General features: G+C 67.5%; 3 protein-coding genes across 4 annotated transcripts; 1 reads left to right on the forward strand and 2 right to left on the reverse strand.

The window, feature by feature from the left end:
• Window positions 1–1,066: 1,066 nt before the first annotated feature.
• On the forward strand, window positions 1,067–7,387 carry PRRT2 (proline rich transmembrane protein 2). Of its 2 annotated transcripts, none has more exons than XM_045013373.1 (3): window positions 1,067–1,527; window positions 2,526–2,658; window positions 6,267–7,387. In XM_045013373.1, exons 1-3 carry the CDS (start codon window positions 1,126–1,128, stop codon window positions 6,473–6,475), a joined length of 744 nt encoding a protein of 247 aa, XP_044869308.1. In that variant the 5' UTR covers window positions 1,067–1,125; the 3' UTR covers window positions 6,476–7,387. The 2 variants fall into 2 exon arrangements, with proteins under 2 accessions (XP_044869308.1, XP_044869309.1); XM_045013374.1 differs by lacking the exon at window positions 6,267–7,387 and adding an exon at window positions 4,737–5,110.
• Window positions 7,388–9,897: 2,510 nt separating this feature from the next.
• Window positions 9,898–14,024, reverse strand: CDIPT (CDP-diacylglycerol--inositol 3-phosphatidyltransferase). Its single transcript, XM_045013380.1, has 6 exons — window positions 13,836–14,024; window positions 12,051–12,185; window positions 11,779–11,932; window positions 11,610–11,691; window positions 11,181–11,262; window positions 9,898–10,990 (listed from the first exon to the last, which is right to left on the reverse strand). The coding sequence occupies exons 1-6, from the start codon at window positions 13,879–13,881 to the stop codon at window positions 10,839–10,841; spliced, it is 651 nt and encodes a 216-aa protein (XP_044869315.1). The 5' UTR covers window positions 13,882–14,024; the 3' UTR covers window positions 9,898–10,838.
• Window positions 14,025–14,527: 503 nt separating this feature from the next.
• LOC123369168 lies at window positions 14,528–19,446 on the reverse strand. The gene is made up of 8 exons (XM_045014528.1): window positions 19,328–19,446; window positions 18,067–18,250; window positions 17,214–17,421; window positions 16,685–16,760; window positions 16,506–16,584; window positions 15,866–15,940; window positions 15,609–15,746; window positions 14,528–15,339 (listed from the first exon to the last, which is right to left on the reverse strand). Exons 1-8 carry the CDS (start codon window positions 19,444–19,446, stop codon window positions 15,202–15,204), a joined length of 1,017 nt encoding a protein of 338 aa, XP_044870463.1. The 3' UTR covers window positions 14,528–15,201.
• Window positions 19,447–20,073: the final 627 nt, after the last annotated feature.

Genomic DNA, 20,073 nt, shown 5'->3' on the forward strand with positions numbered 1-20,073 from the left:
GTGCCCCGCACTCCCGACCCGCAGCCCCCCCCCCAGCCCCGCGGTGCCCCGCACTCCCGACCCGCAGCCCCCTGCCCCTCCCCCGCCCCGCGGTGCCCCGCACTCCCGACCCGCAGCCCCCCCCCCAGCCCCGCGGTGCCCCGCAGCCCCCCCCCCAGCCCCGCGGTGCCCCGCACTCCCGACCCGCAGCCCCAGCCAAAGCGGGGGGTGAATTGGTGGGGGTCAGTCTCAGCCCCAGACGAAGCGGGGGGGGGGGGTTTGCCTCCCTCCCTCCCTCCGCTAGCGCGTTTCCCTCGCTCGCTCCATCCCGCCTCCCGGGGGGGGGGGGGGGGGAGGGAGCTTGTCTGCAGCCGCCGCGCCCGGGTCCCCCCCAGCATCTCGTGCAGCGCGACAGGTAAGGACCGACCCCCCCCCCCAGGGCAGGAGCCGGGGGCGGGGGGGGGGGCTGGCCGCCCTCTCTCCCCCTCCCCCACCCTGGGATAAAGGGAAAACAGCCCAAGGCAGCCCCCGGGAGCGGCTCCGGGGCGGGGAAATGGGGGGTGGGGGGCGTGGGGCCTGGAAGGAGGTTGGTGGGCAGTAGGGGTGGGGGATGGGAGGGAGATTGCGGGGGTTCAGGGGCAGTGGGGGATGGGCGGGAGATGGGGGAGGGGCAGTGGGAGATGGGTGGGTTTTTTGGGGGGCAGTGGGGGATGGGCGGGGGTTCAGGGGCAGTGGGGGATGGGCGGGAGATGGGGGAGGGGCAGTGGGAGATGGGAGGTTTTTTGGGGGGGCAGTGGGGGATGGGCGGGGGTTCAGGGGCCGTGGGGGATGGGCAGGGGTGGGAGGAGGTTGGGGGTATTGCGGTGAGTTGTGGGTCTGTGTCTCTCTCCCTCTCATCTCTCCCCACAGGGTCCCCCAATGTCGGACGACACGGAAAAGAAGGCTGAGACGCCCCCCACGGGGCCAACAGAGCTGCAGCCACTGCCCCCCCAGAGTCCCCTCCCGCCCCCCCAGAGTTCCCCCTCGGCCCCAGACACCCCCCCGTCAGCCCCAGATGCCCACCCCTCGGCCCCAGACGCCCCCCCGTCGGCCCCAGATGTCCCCCCCCCGGCCCCAGAGGCCCCCCCCTCACCAGCAGTGACTGTGATGGTGGAGGATGAGGGGGAGTCAGAGGAGGGGCCCCAGCAAAATGGCCAGGCCGTGGGTGTGGGGGGTGCCCCCTACCCCCCCCCTGTCCCAGGCCCCCTCGATGCCGTTAGGCCTCACCCCCCCACCCCAGCCCCCGCTCGCTCCAAATCAGCCTCCCTGGGCGACCTGGGGGGCAAGGCCAGCGCCAACGGGGGGCCGCGGGGGCGGGGCAGCCTGGTGGGGTCCCAGGTGCATCTGGCAGGGGCAGGGTCGCCCCGTCCCAGCCTGAGCCGCCAGCCCTCGGGGGCCGAGGGGGGCCCGGGGGCCGAGAAGCCGCGGGATTATATCCTGCTGGCCGCCCTCTCCTGCTTCTGCCCCATCTGGCCCATCAACATCGTCGCCTTCGTGTACTCGGTCATGGTGAGAGCCTGCCCCCGCCGTGCCCCCGGAGCCCCCCACTGTGCCCCCCGGAGGCCCCAGAGCCCCCCCTGTGCCCCCAGAGCCCCCCGTGCCCCCAGAGCCCCCCACTGTGCCCCCCAGAGGCCCCAGAGGCCCCCCCTGCCCCCCACTGTGCCCCCCGGAGCCCCAGAGCCCCCCCTGTGCCCCCAGAGCCCCCCGTGCCCCTGGAGCCCCCCACTGTGCCCCCCGGAGGCCCCAGAGCCCCCCCTCTGCCCCCCAGAGCCCCCCCGTGCCCCTGGAGCCCTCCCTCTGCCCCCCAGAGCCCCAGTGCCCCCCCGTGCCCGCAGTGCCCTCCACTGTGCCCCCTTGCCCCCAGAGCCCCCCACTGTGCCCCCCGTGCCCCCAGAGCCCCCCACTGCCCGCCCATGCGCCCCGCACCCCCCGAGCCTCCACTGTGCCCCCCAGACCCTCACTGTGCCTGAGCCCCCCCACCTCCACCCCTCCAGAGCCCCCACTACCCCCCAGAGCTTCCACTGCCCCCAAGAGCCCCCCACTGTGCCCCCCAGAGCCCACACTGGCCCCCAGAATCCCCACTGCCCCCCCTAAAACCCACCATTCCCCAGAGACCGCTGTGCCCCCACCACATGCCAAAACTCCCCACCTGACCCCCCACCATAACCCCCAGAAACACAACACCCCCCAGGACCCCTCACAACACCCCCCTACCTCCCAGAAACCCAGCACCCCACCACCACGTGTCCCCTGGAACCCCAGCATGTCCCAGAGCCCTCCAACATGCCCCAGCAGCCCCCCACTGCACCCTGTGCCCCCAACCCCCCACTGCACCCCCTAATAGCCCCTGGGCCCCAGACAAACCCAAACAGCCCAATAACCCCACTTCAGCCCCCCGGCCCCCAATACTCCACACACCCCTCCCGCTGTACCCCAACCCCACCAGATCTGCCGTGCGGGGGGGGGGTCTGGGCCCCCCCGATCTCACCCCATGTCTCTCCCCGCAGTCCCGGAACAGCCTGCAGCAGGGGGACCTGGACGGGGCGCGGCGGCTCGGCCGCGTAGCCAAACTGCTGAGCGTGGTGGCCCTCCTTGGGGGCATCGTCATCATCATCCTCTCGGTCGCCATCAACTTCGGCCGTGAGTGTGGGGGGCAGGGCCCCCAGAACCCCCCAAATCGACCCCGGGACCCCGAATCGCCCCTGGGACCTCCATACGCTCCCCGGAACCCCCATATATCCCCAGGACCCCAAATAGCCCCTGGGATCCCAAAATACCCCCAGGACCCCAATACACCTCTGGGACCCTGATATATCCCCAGGACCCCCATAGCCTCCCCCCAGAATCTGGACATGCTCCCAGGATACTGAAACACCCCTGGGACCACCCCAAACGCCCCTGGGACCCACATCCCCCCCCCCCCCCGGGATCTCGCTATACACCTGGGAACCCCCTGCACCCTTGGGACCCTGATACATCCCCCTGGGACTCCAATTCACCCCACATTACCTCCAGGACCCCAATATCCCCTGCATGATCCCCTGGGAGCCCGGTACGTCCCGCCCAACTCCCCAAGACACAACACACCCCACATGACCCCCTGGCACCACATTTTGCTGCACACATTCCCGCTGGGATCGCAAAACGCCCTGTCCAGCCCCTTGGGACCCAGAACCCCAATATATGCCGCACAATCCCCCTGGGACCCTGATATGCCCTGGGACCCCCAAAAAATCCCTGGCACCCTGATATGCCTCATACAATATCTGGGACCCTGATTCACCCCACACAACCCCCCAGGACCTTGAAATCCCCCTTGGACCCTGATACGTCCCTGGGACCCTGGTTCACCCTGCATGACCCCTGGGCTCACAACTGCCCCTCAAGCTCCAAACAATCCCGTGGGACCCCAGGACCCCCTGGAATCCTGATACACACCCCAAAATGCCCCCCAGGACCCTAAAATGTGCCACATGACACCCCAGACCCTGATAGGCCTCACACCATCCCCTGGGATCCCCCAAATACCCCTGTGACAGGATCCCTGGGGTGCAGCCTGGGGCTGTGGGGCCGCTGTGCCCCCCAGTCTCTCTCCAGCCTGGGCCGTCTCTCGCAATGGCCTGCTAGTGACCAGCAGCAAACCCCTCCAGGCGCTGCGATCACTCAGCCGTCAGCACGTGGCGCCCCCCCACCCAGCCAGAGCCACTCACGAGTCACACAGAGAACGGCCCGGCCAGACCCCCCCCGCCCAGCCTCGCAGCCCAGCCATGGACCGGCTCGGGGGGAGCACTGGGGGGTTATGAGGCGGTTCCCCACGTCTCCATGCACCAGCCTCTGGAGCAGAGCGATTCCCCAGCCCCTCAGCGCCAGCCGAGGTTTCGCTGGATTTTAAGCGTCAGCGTCGTTACCAGCCGACGTGCGCAGCCGAACCGCTCGGCCTGGCCTAGGCAAAGCCCTGGGCTGTGGGTCTCGCCCCAGGTCGGTTCCAGTCGCTGCCACGCGGGGGCCCCGGCTGCTCAGCGCCCGCGGCCTCGGGGCCTTGGGGGGAGAGAACGGAGCCACCACGTGGCCTCTGGCCCCTGCTTGACACGCTCAGCCCCTGTCCTTGGGGGGCACAAGTCCAGGCCAGGCTGAGCAGGTCCCTGGGGGGGCCTCCTGCGGGGGTCTCGGCGTCCTAGCTCCCCTGGCGCGGGGTGTTCGACACCCACCCGGTCATATCCAAATGATGAATGGGGGGTTACCGGGCACCCCGAGGTATGGAGTGCCACAGCCGCAGCCTGGAACCCCAAAACACCCATGGGACCCCCGCAAAATCCCCCCTTCGATCCCTGTCTGCCTCCCACAATCCTCTTGGACCCCGAAACTCCCGCAGGGCCCCCCTACGCCTCAGACGATCCCCTGTGGGGGCCCACTGGGACCCTCAAAATAACTCCCCCAGACCCCCAGGATCCTGAAACGCTGCCCCCCAAGATCTTGATACATGATTCCCCCCCAAGACCCCAAAAGCCCCCCCCAGACATTCATACACCCTGAATGTCCCTCCCCAATACACCCCACATGACCCCTCAAGGACTTCACCCCCCCCCCGACCCTGAGATGCCCCATATGACTTCCCTGGGACCCTGAGATGCCCTTCATTAACGGTCCTTCTCTTCCCCACCCCACCTCTCCCCAACCCTCTGTGCCCCCCTGCTCCCCACCCCCCCACCCCTCCCCAGTGTTCCAGTGAAGACGACTCCGTGCTGTCCCCAGCCCCCCAACCCAGGAGCCCCCACCCAGCACCGCTTTAATGGGGACCAAACAGCCAACCCTCCGGGGGGGCCAAAGGGGCGGAGAGGGGGATTATGGCCACCGACAGAGGGGTGCGGCCTCCAATCCCCCTTCCGCCTCGGGGACGGCGCCAGAAAAGAAGACCAGGAGAGAATGGAGGAAGAAACTCCCCTCCATCTGTCCACCCGCATGCCTCCATCCAGCCGTCCCACTGTCCGTCCGTCCATCCCACCGTCTGTCCAGCTGTCTGTCCCACTGTCCATCCAGCCGTCCCACTGTCCATCCGTCCATCCCACTGTCCGTCCATCCATCCCACCGTCTATCCATCCATCCATCCGTCCATCCCACCGTCTGTCCAGCTGTCCGTCCATCCATCCCACTGTCCATCCAGCCGTCCCACTGTCCATCCAGCTGTCCCACTGTCCATCCGTCCATCCCACTGTCCATCCAGCCGTCCCACTGTCCATCCAGCCGTCCCACTGTCCGTCCGTCCATCCCACTGTCCGTCCAGCCGTCCCACTGTCCATCCAGCCATCCCACCGTCTATCCATCCATCCATCCGTCCATCCCACCGTCTGTCCAGCTGTCCGTCCATCCATCCCACCGTCTATCCAGCCGTCCTGCTGTCCATCCCACCATCTATCCAGCCGTCCTGCTGTCCATCTAGCCATCCATCCCACCGTCTGTCCATCCATCCCACTGTCCATCCGTCCATCCCGTCTGTCCATCCGTCCATCCCACTGTCCATCCATCCAACCATCTAGCCATCCGTCCCGCTGTCCATCCAGCTGTCCCACTGTCCATCCCACTGTCCATCCATCCATCCCGTCTGTCCATCCATCCCACCATCTATCCATCCGTCCCGCTGTCCATCCAGCCGTCCCACCATCCATCTAGCCATTCCACCCTCTCTCCATCCATCCCGCTGTCCATCCAGCCGTCCTGCTGTCCATCTAGCCATCCATCCCACTGTCTGTCCATCCGCCCCACTATCCTTCCAGCCATTCTGCCATCCATTCACCCATCCCGCCATCTGTTCATCCATCCGTCCGTCCGTCCATCCGTCCCACTGTCCATCAAGCTGTCCCACTCTTCTATCTAGCCATCCCGCTGTCTGTCCAGTCTGCTACCAATTTAACCATACTGTGACACATCCGTCCACCCATCCCTCCATCCCCCTGCCATCCATCCCTCTATCCATCCAGCTCCCCTGCCATCCATCCCTCCATCCAGCTCCCCTGCCGTCCAGCCTGTGATGTATCCCTCCACCCATCCTCCTGTCTGTCCATCCATCCCTTCATCCATCCGTCCAGCCTTCTACTAACGCATCCAGCCAGCCAGCGACACATCCGTCCCTCCATCCATTTGGCCTTCTTTCTACCCACCCACCCCCCATTCCCGTTCCCTGCCCGCCCTCCCTTCTGGCTCATTGCCCCTTCGACAGCAAATAAAACTCTTTCGATTTCCATGTTTACAAGACAAGAAAAAGCGCGGGCCCAAGATGCCGGTGGGACCCCTCTGCCGGGAGGGGACATGTTTACATCCCAGCCTCCCTTCCCCCAAACGGACGGATGAAGCAGCACCAGCGATGGAGACCCCAGACCCCCTTCTCCCTGCTGCCTGGGGACGCGGCCAGCCAGGAGCTGGGATTTTGGGGCCTGCAGCAGAACATAGAAGAAAGGAATGAGGAAGGGGGTGAAAAGGAGTGAGGCCGCTGGGCACCGATTCCTCGTTGATCCTATTTACAACCCCGCGTCGGCCAACGGGGGAGCTGGGCGGGCGGCGTCTGACCAGGGAAGGACAGAGGAAGAAAGGAAGAGAGGCCCCCGGAGGTTCCTCCCCGAGCCCCGCCTCGGGCTGGTCACGTCTCGGTGGCAAGGAAGGACAGAGTGAGAAAGGCCCGAAGGAGGAGTGGGGCGGGAACCGGCCCAGACGCCAACCCCACCCTGGCACCAAGTGACTTCAGACTGTTATAGCCCTAAGCTCGTGGGGAAGGGGCTGGTTCTGGGGGCAGGGGAATGCCCCCCGCCAAGCCCCACTTCTAGGGCCCAGCTTTTGCACGCTATCCCCTGGGTAACGGGGTGGGGTGGGGGCAGTACAATTGGGGGGCAGCAAGACTTTGGGGGGGGGGCTGAAGGGGCTTGTGTTTTGATGTTGACATGCCAGTATTATACATGCATGTTTTTATATACTCCATTGTCGGGAGAGGGATCGGGGGGGGGGGTCACTCCTAGATGGGTCCTGGAGGTGGCTGGGGGGTTTCAATATTTGGGGGGGGGGTCACATTACTAAAAAGCCTTTGTTTAAAGGGAAAGGGGGGAATTAGGCCATTTGCGGGGGCGGCGGGGCCCTTCCCCTCCAGGGGTGTCAGGTCCCAGCTGGACCCACAGCAGGCAACCGCTGGCTGAGGGGCGGAGGGGAATAAGCCCCCCCTTAAATCCGCCTGCGACATCTCGTACATGGGGGTTGTTGAATGGCCCCACGTCCATCACGGGGGGCGGGGGTCACATAGTGGGTTTTAACCCTGCCTGGGAAATAACTCCCAGCCCCCGGGGCGGTTTGTAGCGATTCGGATGCATGAGAAGCCAATAAACTCGGATGCATGAAAGCGGGTCCATGTGTCTGTCTGCGGCCGGCCAGGGGGTCCCCCATAACCAGCCCCCCCCCGAAACCCCATCCTAGCGCCAGGCCTGGGATCCCCCATAACCAGCCCCCCCCCAGAAAACCCATCCTAGCGCCAGGCCTGGGATCCCCCATAACCAGCCCCCCCCCGAGAAACCCCATCCTAGCGCCAGGCCTGGGGTCCCCCATAACCAGCCCCCCCCCCAGAAACCCCATCCTAGCGCCAGGCCTGGGATCCCCCATAACCAGCCCCCCCCCAGAAAACCCATCCTAGCGCCAGGCCTGGGATCCCCCATAACCAGCCCCCCCCCGAGAAACCCCATCCTAGCGCCAGGCCTGGGGTCCCCCATAACCAGCCCCCCCCCCAGAAACCCCATCCTAGCGCCAGCCTGGGATCCCCCATAACCAGCCCCCCCCCGAGAAACCCCATCCTAGCGCCAGGCATGGGATCCCCCATAACCAGCCCCCCCCGAAACCCCATCCTAGCGCCAGGCCTGGGATCCCCCATAACCAGCCCCCCCCCAAAACCCCATCCTAGCGCCAGGCCTGGGATCCCCCATAACCAGCCCCCCCCCAGAAAACCCATCCTAGCGCCAGGCCTGGGATCCCCCACAACCAGCCCCCCCCCGAGAAACCCCATCCTAGCGCCAGGCCTGGGGTCCCCCAAAACCAGCCCCCCCCCAGAAACCCCATCCTAGCGCCAGGCCTGGGATCCCCCATAACCAGCCCCCCCCCGAGAAACCCCATCCTAGCGCCAGGCCTGGGATCCCCCATAACCAGCCCCCTCCAGAAACCCCATCCTAGCGCCAGGCCTGGGATCCCCCAAAACCAGCCCCCCCCCGAGAAACCCCATCCTAGCGCCAGGCCTGGGGTCCCCCATAACCAGCCCCCCCCCCTAAACCCCATCCTAGCGACTGGCCTGGGATCCCCATAACCAGCCCCCCCCAGAAACCCCATCCTAGCGCCAGGCCTGGGATCCCCCATAACCAGCCCCCCCCCGAGAAACCCCATCCTAGCGCCAGGCCTGGGGTCCCCCAAAACCAGCCCCCCCCCAGAAACCCGATCCTAGCGCCAGGCCTGGGTTCCCCCCTAACCAGCCCCCCCCCCGAGAAACCCCATCCTAGCGCCAGGCCTGGGATCCCCCATAACCAGCCCCCCCCCGAGAAACCCCATCCTAGCGCCAGGCCTGGGATCCCCCATAACCAGCGCCCCCAGAAACCCCATCCTAGCGCCAGGCATGGGATCCCCCATAACCAGCCCCCCCCCCGAGAAACCCCATCCTAGCGCCAGGCCTGGGATCCCCCATAACCAGCCCCCCCCCCGAAACCCCATCCTAGCGCCAGGCCTGGGATCCCCCATAACCAGCCCCCCCCCCGAGAAACCCCATCCTAGCGCCAGGCCTGGGATCCCCCATAACCAGCCCCCCCAGAAACCCCATCCTAGCGCCAGGCATGGGATCCCCCATAACCAGCCCCCCCCCCGAGAAACCCCATCCTAGCGCCAGGCCTGGGATCCCCCATAACCAGCCCCCCCAGAAACCCCATCCTAGCGCCAGGCCTGGGATCCCCCATAACCAGCCCCCCCAGAAACCCCATCCTAGCGCCAGGCATGGGATCCCCCATAACCAGCCCCCCCCCGAGAAACCCCATCCTAGCGCCAGGCCTGGGATCCCCCATAACCAGCCCCCCCCCCGAAACCCCATCCTAGCGCCAGGCCTGGGATCCCCCATAACCAGCCCCCCCAGAAACCCCATCCTAGCGCCAGGCATGGGATCCCCCATAACCAGCCCCCCCCCCCGAGAAACCCCATCCTAGCGCCAGGCCTGGGCTCCCCCATAACCAGCCCCCCCCCAGAAACCCCATCCTAGCGCCAGGCCTGGGATCCCCCATAACCAGCCCCCCCCCGAGAAACCCCATCCTAGCGCCAGGCCTGGGATCCCCCATAACCAGCCCCCCCCAGAAACCCCTTCCTATCGCGAGGCCTGGGATCCCCCATACACCCCCCCCCCCCCGAAACCCCATCCTAGCGCCAGGCCTGGGATCCCCCATAACCAGCCCCCCCAGAAACCCCATCCTAGCGCCAGGCATGGGATCCCCCATAACCAGCCCCCCCCCCCAGAAACCCCATCCTAGCGCGTGGCTTGGGATCCCCCATAAACAGCCCCCCCCCCGAAACCCCATCCTAGCGCCAGGCCTGGGATCCCCCATAACCAGCCCCCCCAGAAACCCCATCCTAGCGCCAGGCCTGGGATCCCCCATAACCAGCCCCCCCCCGAGAAACCCCATCCTAGCGCCAGGCCTGGGATCCCCCCTAACCACCCCCCCCCCCGAGAAACCCCATCCTAGCGCCAGGCCTGGGATCCCCCATAACCAGCCCCCCCGAGAAACCCCATCCTAGCGCCAGGCCTGGGATCCCCATAACCAGCCCCCCCCCGAGAAACCCCATCCTAGCGGGGTCCCCGGGTGAAAGCAGAGGCTGGGATTGATGGGCTGCTCTTTATTGTAGCTGGGACCCTCCCCACAGCGGGGTCAGTTACCCCCCACGCCCCGGGGGGGGTTGAGGCCCAGCAGCGTCTAACATCCACCACACACATGGAAACGGGGGTGCGGGGAAGCGGCCATCGCGCGGGGGGACAGGACCGTGCTCCCCTGGGTGGGGGGAGGTCAGGCATGATGACACCCCTGCGAGACCCCCACACACCAGGGGCAGTGAGGAGTCTGCACTCAGGGGAGAGCAGGCAGGGCAAAAAACATGGCCGCCCTCACGCCAAGCTGGGGGGCACAAAGCCTTGTGGGAAGGAAAAAGAGCCAGGGGGCATCTGGCAAGGTGACCCCTCCCCCACAGCCATGCCCCCCATGGAGTGACTGCCCCAAGGGCAAAGCATCAGGCAAAGCATGATGGGACATGGATCAGGAGCCTTGTGACCAATCCCAAACACTCGCCCTCAGGTGCTGCCTGGGAGCACAAAGCATTGTGGGAAATTGGGGGGGGGTCAGGTATAAATACAGCCACTGCCCAACCAAGCGCAAAGCATCATGGGAAACCAAAGGCGCTGGAATAAGCCACAGCAGCATTGTGGGAAACAAGGGGAGGCAGCCCCCAATCAATGCCCAGGGCCCGCTGCAAAGCACTGTGGGAAGTGGAAATGGGGCATAAATATGGTCCCTGCTCAGTTAATCCTGCCCCCCACCTCCCCAGAGGGCACAAAGCATCGGGAGAGAGGGGGACGGAGGCTACAAGTTTGGCAGGACTTCCGCGCCCCCGCTGCAAAGCATTGTGGGAAACACGTCACGCCAGCGCCACAAGCACACGACACTGCGATTGGTGGGTTTCTAGCCAATGGAGGGGAGCCCCACCCCAGTGAGGGGGGGCTGGTCCCATCAGGACTGGGGGTGGGTTTGTCTCTGCCAGCCTCCCCCCCCCCACTGCTACTTCTTCTTGGCCCGCTCGGCCGCGTCCAGGGCGGCCATATTGCAGGAGGCAGAGACGAGGTGCACGAGGCTGATAAGGGACTTGAGGGCGGTGATGGGGGTCGAGACCCAGAGGATGAGACGGAAAAGACCCAGGCGTCCGGGGAGCACTGAGGGGGGAGGGGAGAGAGTTACACACACACAGCCCAGGCGGTGCCCCTCACTCCCGACCCGCAGCCCCTGCCCCCCCAGCTCCACCGGTGCCCCTCACTCCCGACCCGCAGCCCCTGCCAGCCCAGCCCTGCCCCCCCAGCTCCACCGGTGCCCCTCACTCCCGACCCGCAGCCCCCATACACCCACCTGCAGGCCCCTCGGTGAAGTGCAGCAGGTACAGCATGCAGTAGAAGAGCTCGTTCCCTGCACACATGAGGAAGAGGACGGGCTGGGGAACGGGAGGAAGCCGAGTCAGAGCGGGCTGTGGAACTCCCTGCCACAGGATCGAACTGACAGCCCCAGTTTCAAGGGATTCAAAGGGCTGGGCAAGTTGGCAAAGCATTGTGGGATGTGGGGGAAGGCCGGGGGGTGGGGGGTCCTCTGGAATAAATATCGCTGCCTCTGAATCCCCCCCCCCAACAGAGCTTGAGGGGGAGGACAAAGCATTGTGGGAAAGGGAGGCATTATGGGAAACACGTCAAGCAGCCGTGCCTGGTGGGTGTCGAGAAGGGGGGCCCGTGACTCAGGGGGTGACCGGGGCAGGGGGCCTGTGCGGGGACCGGGGGTGTCACTCACCCGCGAGGTGTAATATACCCGCAGCACCGGATTCCCCGTCAGGTCGATGCTCTTGTGACTGTCGCTGCCCCGAACCACGGAGCTGGGGAGAGGCGGGAACATCAGCAGGGGGTGGGGTGGGGGTCAGAGCCCGCCCCCAGCCCCGCCCCCGCCCCCAGGCCCCACCCACCTGTGCAGGTGCAGCCAGTGGCTGGCGACGTCCAGGCTCATGCTGAGCTGGTAGAGGAGGGCGCGGGGCGGGTCCAGCAGGGCCAGGTTCACCAGCAGGCACATGGTGGCGCAGCGATCAGTCAGCATATCCAGCATGGCACCGAACCGGGTCCCTGCCGCCGGGGGGGAGGGGTCAGAGCTGGAGCCCCGCCCACAGCCCCCCCGCTTCCCCGGCCCCCCATGGCCCATGCCTGCGGTGGGGGACAGAGCACCCGGGGGCGGGGGCCCTACCTTGGTTGAGGGCCCGGGCTGCGTGGCCGTCAAACGCGTCCAGCAGGCCGCTGAGCAGGTAGGAGGCGGCGGCCGGGCCGGGGTCGCTCGGCATGAAATAAAAGGCGACAAAGAGGAGAAGGATCCGGGCGTAGCCTGCAGGGGGCGACAGAGACACGGTGCTCCTCACTCCCGACCCGCAGCCCCCCGCCAGCTCCACCCTGGGCTTCCCTGGGTAGGGGGGGGGCACTGGGATTGTCTGGGCCGAGCCCCGACCCGAGAACCCCCCAGCCGGGCCGAGCCCCGACCCGAGAGCCCCCCAGCCGGGCCGACCCCCGACCCGAGAGCCCCCCGACCCGAGAACCCCCCAGCCGGGCCGAGCCCCGACCCGAGAACCCCCCAGCTGGGCCGAGCTGCCAGGCTGGAGAATCCCCGTCGGCTCTGCCTGGGCCATATTTGCAGCCTCTTTCCAGGCGGGATTGTCCGGCCGCTGCGGCGCGTCAGACCTTCCTGGCGGGAGCGACGAGCCGGGGGTGACGATCTGCTCCCCACGGAGGTGCTGCCCGGCCGGGCCCCAGTCGCCCCGGAGCCGGCCCTGGGTTCAGCCGACCAGCTGGAGCTCCTGGAGTCTCTCGCTCGAGGGCAGGTTTCTGAGCCTTTCTTCCTCCCTGGGGCTCTTCTCTGGCCCCTCCAGTGGCTCAACGTCCTCCTGGAGCTGCAGGCACCAGAGCCGGCCCCGGGATCCCACCCCAGGGCCAAATCCTGAGGGAAAATCCCCTCTGCTGCTCCGCGAGACCCCCCGTTTGCACAGCCCTTTCGGCCCCAGCGTTGCACTGGGAGCTCCTGTTCCGCTGATTAACCCCCCCCCCCCCCCCGCTGAGAGTCCCTGCGTCCCCGGGCAGAGCCCCAAGCCGGGAAGTGCGGCCGGCTCTCGTCCCGCCCAGGGACCCGCGTTTACGTGTAGCTGGATTCAAACACACCGTGTCTGCTTGTGCCCGTTTCCCCAGCATCCCGCTGGCTCTGTACCAGTGACCTCTTCTCCGCGCCCCTCCCCACCCCCCAGGTCCGGGGCTGCTGGAAACTTCACCAGAGAGGACGAGACACCAGGCGGAGCCAGGCAGACAAGGCAACACAGACACTATGGTGAATCTGGGCCCCCTGTTTATCACGCAGGGTGAGAATTCGCTAATTCATCTCCTACTTATCTAGAGTGTTAAACTCAGTTTGTGGTTTTATTTACTGCTAATCTGCTTTGATCCATTTGCTCTCACTTATTAACTACAAAAGATGGTTTTTAAGTGATTATAAACTTATCTGATGTTTAGTCCAAGCCAGTGTGCGTCTGACTACCCGGTGTCTGGAGAAAATCTCAGCTTGGTTCCCAGGAGTGTGCATGGCCCTGGTCACACTGAGTGCGCCGGACGGGGCGTTAAACCCATATACGGGCCCGATTTGAGCAGGGCAGGACCCACTGCTCCGGGAGGCTACAGAGCCTGCGTGTGACTGAGCTGGGTTGTCCCAACCTGTGTGATGCTAGTGGAGGTGCAGGCTGGGGGCTTTTGCAGCTGTCACAGCAGCACGTGGGAGGCAGCCCAGGCTGATGGGTCAGAGGGCTCAGTGGTACCCCAGTTCCAGGTGGCGCCCCAGGGACCTGCAAAGAGAGCTCTGGGCCACTGGTTCCTGGTACGGCGCCACCCCCCAGCAGCCGATGCAGGGCAGGGCGGCAGGAATGGGACAGAGGCCTGTCCCCTGGGGGGCACCAACTCTGACCCAGCTCTGAGGATCCCCCCAGCTCCCCTCACTCACCAATGAGGTTTGGCACGAAGAGGAAAATGTTTTCGTCCTTCATCATCTCTGTGGGTGCGGGGTCTGCTGCCTTCCCCAGCCAGCCCTGGGGTCCCCCCAGCCAATGCCCCAGCCCTGGGGTCCCCCTGCCCGAGCTTTGGGGTCCCCCCAGCCAATGCACCAGCCCTGCCCCCCTGCACCAGCCCTGGGGTCCCCCCAGCCAATGCACCAGCCCTGGGGTCCCCCCAGCCAATGCACCAGCCCTGCCCCCCTGCACCAGCCCTGGGGTCCCCCCAGCCAATGCACCAGCCCTGCCCCCCTGCACCAGCCCTGGGGTCCCCCCAGCCAATGCACCAGCCCTGCCCCCCTGCACCAGCCCTGGGGTCCCCCCAGCCAGTGCACCAGCCCTGCCTCCCTGCACCAGCCCTGGGGTCCCCCCAGCCAATGCACCAGCCCTGCCCCCCTGCACCAGCCCTGGGGTCCCCCCAGCCAATGCACCAGCCCGCCAATGCACCAGCCCTGCCCCCCTGCACCAGCCCTGGGGTCCCCCCAGCCAATGCACCAGCCCTGCCTCCCTGCACCAGCCCTGGGGTCCCCCCAGCCAATGCACCAGCCCGCCAATGCACCAGCCCTGCCCCCCTGCACCAGCCCTGGGGTCCCCCCAGCCAATGCACCAGCCCTGCCCCCCTGCACCAGCCCTGGGGTCCCCCCAGCCAATGCACCAGCCCTGCTGTTGCGCTGAGCGGGAAGAACAAATGGCCGCTGCGCCTTTAAGATCCCCGGGACTCTTACCCCTCCCCCGCCCCTGTTGGGCTGTACCAAGCTGTCCTAGGGGGGAAGGCGGAGGCGGGGACGGGGTTTACGGGGGCGGGGGGATAGTGAGCCCCATTCGGGAGGAACCATTTCATCTGACGGGGTTCCACCCTCCTCTCAGGGACGGGAGGGGTGTCATGGTCCAGCCCCAAGTTGGTTCAGTCCGGGATGTTCCATTCCCCCACCCCTTGCTGTGGCCGGGTTGGCATCGCTCAGGTTCAGCCATAGAGCACCCGGCGGGCTTCGGGCTAGAGCGTCTCCATCCGGGGAAGGACGCCATTTTGGATTCATCGCCACTTCCGGTTCCTACACCCAAGTCATGTGACACTCCGTTGTCCAATCGGAGCACAGACGCATGAAGGGACGCTAGCAACGAGCTTCCCACAATCCCCTGGGACTGACACAGCCCCTTTCCCACAATCCCCTGGGGCTGGTGCGGCCAATGTCCCACCGTCTCCTGAAGCGGGCCAGGCCGTTTCCCAGAATGCCCCGCGGCTGGGCCGGCTGAGCGGGAGGGAGCGGGGCGGGATTTGAGACCCGGGTTTATTACCAGCCTGGGGGGGGGGCGGGGGGGCTACGCGCGGTCCTTGGCCAAGGCCTCCGATTGGTCGGTGTCGCTGTCCGAGGTCTCGCCGGGGGGCCGGTCCCGGCGGGTCACTTTGCTCAGGAACTTGCCGGGCCCCCCCTGGCGGGAGGGGCAGCGCATCAGGGGCTGCGGGCAGACGGGGAAGGGGTGAGAACAGAGCTCCCCGCAGCAGGGCCTGGCCCGCCTACTGCCCACTAGCCCCGCCCGCTTCCCCTCTAGCCCCGCCCCTGCGCATAGCCCCGCCCACTTCCCCTCTAGCCCCGCCCACTTCTGTGTTAGCCCCATCACAGCCCAATACCTTCCCACTTCCCCTCTAGCCCCGCCCATGCCTGATTAGCCCCGCCCACTTCCCCTCTAGCCCCGCCCCTGTGCCCGTGCGGGGCTGCGGGGGTTACCTGGATGGTGCTGAGCTCCTGCTCGGAGACCAGGGGGGACAGAGCCTCCAGGCTGCCGGACGGGGAGCGCCGGGGGGAGCGGCGCCGCTGGGTCACAAAGGCCCCCCCCATCCGTTCCTCCAGCCGCACGGCCTCCACCTGGGGGGACACGATAGCCAGGGGGGCACGGGGGGAGCGTAGCGCAGGAAGTGGGGGGGCAGCTTTCAGCCCCCCCACTAGAAAAAGAGTCCCAGCGCCACTGGGAGGGGGGCTGGTACCTGTCTGTGGCGGGAGGGGTCACGGCCCCGGACCTGCAGCGACCTCCCCTCCTCCTCCTCGGTGCTGTCCTCGTCCTGCGCCCAGACGGGACGGTGAGGGGCGTGGTCGGCTGCCCCCTGCACCCTCCCCTCCCCTCCCCCGGCACCCCTCCCCTCCCCTGTCCCCCCTTCCCTGCCCCCGGCACCCTCCCCTCCCCCGACACCCCTCCCCTCCCCTGTCCCCCCTTCCCTGCCCCCGGCACCCTCCCCTGGCACCCCTCCCCTCCCCCGGCACCCTCCCCTCCCCCGGCACCCCTCCGCTCCCCTGGCACCCCTTCCCGGCACCCTCCCCTCCCCCGGCACCCCTCCCCTCCCCTGTCCCCCCTTCCCTGCCCCCGGCACCCTCCCCTCCCCCGGCACCCCTCCCCTCCCCTGTCCCCCCTTCCCTGCCCCCGGCACCCCTCCCCTGTCCCCCCTTCCCTGCCCCCGGCAACCCTCCCCCAGCACCCCTTCCTCCAACGTCGCCCCCTCCCCTGCACCCAGCGATCCCCTCATCACCCCTCATACACACCTTCCCAGGACCCTCCAAACCCCTCCTTCCCATCCACCCCTTCCACCCACCGACCCCCCCGCAGTCTGGTGCAGGGCATCGGTCACTCACTGTCTCCCTGGCACAGGGGGATCCCTGGGGCCCGGATGCCTGTGTCCTGCCCAGGGTGCTGTCATGGGCGCAGCCTGAACTGGAAGGAATGCGGGTGTGACTGGGGGGGAGGGGTTCCCCCTCCCCAAGCACCCCCTGCTCCCAGACCCCCCACCCTCAGGACACCCCCTCGCACTCACAGGCTGTGGCAGTCGGGGCTGGGTGCCTGCTGGCTCTGGGGGGGCCCTGTGCTCTGGAAGATGGGGTGCAGCAGGGCTGGAATGAAAAAGCGGGGAGCCTGAAGGGGTACATGGTTGGGGAAGGGGCAAGGAGGTGGGGTTACGGGGTGGGGAGCTAGAGGGCAGGACCCCTGTGGGCAGTGTGGGGTTGGGAGGATGATGGGTTCAGGGGGGCCTCCTGGGGAGGGGGGCCCTGGGGGGTTGGGGGTCTAGGGAAGCATCTGAGGAGTGGGGAGCAGTGTCTGGGTGGGGGATGGTGAGGGGCTCCAGGAAGTAGGGGCCAGTCAGGGGTTTCTGGGAGTGGGGGGCAGTGGGGGGCTCTGAGGAGTAGGGGATGGTGGGGGTGGGGGTCTCCGGGGAGTGGGGGGGAGTGGGGGGCTCTGGGGAGTAGGGGAAGGTGGGGGTCAGAGTTCCGGGGAGTAGGGGATGGTCGGGGTGGGGGGCTGCAGGGAGTGGGGGGCTCCGGGGAGCAGGGGACGGGGGGGCTCACTGCTCTCGGCCCGGCGCAGCATCGCTCTGAACTCCTCGTAGGCCAGGGGGGGCCGGGCCAGGCACTGGAAGAGCCCCCGATAGTCCGGCTGCGGCAGGGAGCCCAGCAGCCCATCTCCCAGGCGTCGGGCCTGCAGGTAGCTCTGCTTGGAGAGAGACAGCACCTCCCCCGCCTGGGCCAGCGCCTGCCCCGCATGGAAACAGGCCAGCTGGGGGGAGGAGGGTGCTCAGAGCCTGGACTCCCCTTTAGGCACCCGCCAGACACCCGCCCAATGGATCCCCTTAGGGACACCACGAGCACGTCCCCTATAGACACCTCTATACGTTCCCTCGGACACCAACACAACCACATAGCTCTGTATAAACACCCCCATACACATCCCCTATAGACACCCCTATGGTAATACCTATAGACACCTCTATACACCCCCCGGACACCGACACAACCACATACCTCTGTATAAACACCCCTATACACATCCCCTGTAGACACCCCTATGGAAATACCTATAGACACCTCTATACACCCCCCGGACACCGACACAGCCACTTGGCTCTGTATAAACACCCCCATACACATCCCCTGTAGACAGCCCTAAAGCCCCCCCCCCTAGAGCTCACCTATAGACACGACTCCGTAGAACCAGAGACGCCCTCTGGACAGCTGTGACCCCCCCATGCCCCCAGGGGACCCTGAAACACGCAAGCACCCGCAGTGGAACCCTCCGGACAGCCCTAGCCTCCCCAACCCGACACCCCCTAACTGCCACCACTATCCCCCCGTCCCCCCTAGCCCCTGGGGGAGTAGGAAGAGATTGGGCTGGGGAATGGGACCCAGGCGTCCGGGCAGGTACCTGGGCAGATTTCTGGGCCTCTCCGGCCCTGTGCACCAGCCGGGCAGTGCTGGCCAGGGTGCTCACCAGCAGCTCGGCCCTCTCTGCTGACATGGCGAGGGGGGTCCCCTGCATGGCGCAGAGGGGAGGGGAGTGGGGGGGGTCGGAGTCTGCACCCTGCTCCATGGGTCCTAGAGCCAATAACCTGGGGGGGAGAGAGAGAGAGAGAGATGGGGGGGCTGGGGGAGTGGACGGGGGGCCAGGCCCTAGGTGGGGTGGGGGATCTGGGTCAGAAAGGGTGGGGGATGCGATGGGGTGGTCCCAGTACAGGTGGTGAGGGAGAGCCAGGGACCAGGGTTATAGGGCACACAGGGCTGGGGGTGGGGTAAGGGAGTCCTGGGGGGGCGCATGGAGGGAGGAGGGGTGGGGGACGGGGGCTCGGGGGGTGCAGGGTGGGAAGAGGGGTGCGGGAGGGGGGAGGGGGCTCAGGGTGGCAGGAGGGGTGCGGGAGGGGGGAGGGGGCTCAGGGTGGGAAGAGGGGTGGGGAGGGGGAGGGGGGTGCAGGGTGGCAGGAGGGGTGGGGGAAGGGGGCTCGGGGGGCGCAGGGTGGGAAGAGGGGGGGCGGGGGCTCAGGGTGGCAGGGGGGGTGGGGGAAGGGGGCTCGGGGGGCGGGGGGTGGGAACAGGGGGGGAGGGGGCTCAGGGTGGCAGGAGGGGTGGGGGAAGGGGCTCGGGGGCTCAGGGTGGCAGGAGGGGTGGGGGAAGGGGGCTCGGGGGGCGCAGGGTGGGAAGAGGGGGGGGAGGGGGCTCAGGGTTGCAGGAGGGGTGGGGGAAGGGGGCTCGGGGGGCGCAGGGTGGGAAGAGGGAGGGGAGGGGGCTCAGGGTGGCAGGAGGGGTGGGGGAAGGGGGCTCGGGGGCTCAGTGTGGCAGGACGCGAGGGGGAAGGGGGCTCGGGGGCGCAGGGAGGCAGGGGCGGGGGGGAGTGGGGACGCGGGCGCAGGGTCGCAGGAGGGGTGGGGGAAGGGGGCTCGGGGGCTCAGGGTGGCAGGAGGGGTGGGGGAAGGGGGCTCGGGGGCTCAGGGTGGCAGGAGGGGTGGGGAGGGGGGAGGGGGGCGCAGGGTGGCAGGAGGGGTGGGGGAAGGGGGCTCGGGGGGTGCAGGGTGGGAAGAGGGAGGGGGGAGGGGGGCGGGGCTCTGGGGGGGCGCAGGGTCTGGGGTAGGGGACCCCGTGGGGGTAGGACCCCAGCAGGATCGGGTCTGGATCTGCCCCTCCCCCCCACGCACCCCTTCTTGGGATGCTGCACAAGCTGGTACCCAACTGCCGGGGAGGCTGTTGCTGTGGCAACTGTGTGGGGCGGGGGATCGCCTAGAGGCTGGTTGCTAGGAGACGGGGCTCCAGACATTGCAGCTGCTGGGGCGGGGTCACGGGATTCCTAGCCGCAGCCTTCTTAATTATTAATTAATTAATGCAAATATAATCCACTAATTAACATAAGATGCAAGATGCAGCTGTTTATACAGGGTGGGGTGCCGGGGCTGTTTATAGGGGGGGCCCTCTCGCCCAGAGCTGGGACCCGGCCCCTCTGGGGTGGGGGGGGCTGGGCACACGGGGACCCCTCGCCCGGCGCTGGGACTCGGCCCCTCTGGGGTGGGGGGGGCTGGGCACACGGGGATCCCTCGCCCGGCGCTGGGACTCGGCCCCTCTGGGGTGGGGGGGGCTGGGCACACGGGGACCCCTCGCCCGGCGCTGGGACGCGGCCCCTCTGGGGTGGGGGGGGCTGGGCACACGGGGACCCCTCGCCCGGCGCTGGGACTCGGCCCCTCTGGGGTGGGGGGGGCTGGGCACACGGGGACCCCTCGCCCGGGGCTGGGACTCGGCCCCTCTGGGGTGGGGGGGGCTGGGCCCACGGGGACCCCTCGCCCAGAGCTGGGACCCGGCCCCTCGGGGGGGGGGGGGGCGGGGCACACGGGGACCCCTCGCCCGGCGCTGGGACTCGGCCCCTCTGGGGTGGGGGGGGCTGGGCACACGG

Source organism: Mauremys mutica, chromosome 4, assembly GCF_020497125.1.
Source record: "Mauremys mutica isolate MM-2020 ecotype Southern chromosome 4, ASM2049712v1, whole genome shotgun sequence".
NCBI classification, from domain to species: domain Eukaryota; kingdom Metazoa; phylum Chordata; order Testudines; family Geoemydidae; genus Mauremys; species Mauremys mutica.

Excerpts from the sequence above, each read along its gene's own strand:
- CDIPT (XM_045013380.1), bottom strand. The coding sequence starts at position 13,881 with ATGATGAAGGACGAAAACATTTTCCTCTTCGTGCCAAACCTCATTG. Across the intron at positions 11,933-12,050 it reads AGCCCGGGCCCTCAACCAAG|GGACCCGGTTCGGTGCCATG; the intron begins GTAGGGCCCCCG and ends CCCCGGCGGCAG. Across the intron at positions 11,263-11,609 it reads GGGTATATTACACCTCGCGG|CCCGTCCTCTTCCTCATGTG; the intron begins GTGAGTGACACC and ends CCCGTTCCCCAG.
- LOC123369168 (XM_045014528.1), bottom strand. The coding sequence starts at position 19,446 with ATGTCTGGAGCCCCGTCTCCTAGCAACCAGCCTCTAGGCGATCCCCCG. Across the intron at positions 18,251-19,327 it reads GTGCAGCATCCCAAGAAGGG|GTTATTGGCTCTAGGACCCA; the intron begins GTGCGTGGGGGG and ends TCTCCCCCCCAG. Across the intron at positions 15,340-15,608 it reads AGGAGCTCAGCACCATCCAG|CCCCTGATGCGCTGCCCCTC; the intron begins GTAACCCCCGCA and ends GTCTGCCCGCAG.
- PRRT2 (XM_045013373.1), top strand. The coding sequence starts at position 1,126 with ATGGTGGAGGATGAGGGGGAGTCAGAGGAGGGGCCCCAGCAAAATGGC. Across the intron at positions 1,528-2,525 it reads CCTTCGTGTACTCGGTCATG|TCCCGGAACAGCCTGCAGCA; the intron begins GTGAGAGCCTGC and ends CTCTCCCCGCAG. Across the intron at positions 2,659-6,266 it reads GGTCGCCATCAACTTCGGCC|ACAAGAAAAAGCGCGGGCCC; the intron begins GTGAGTGTGGGG and ends CATGTTTACAAG.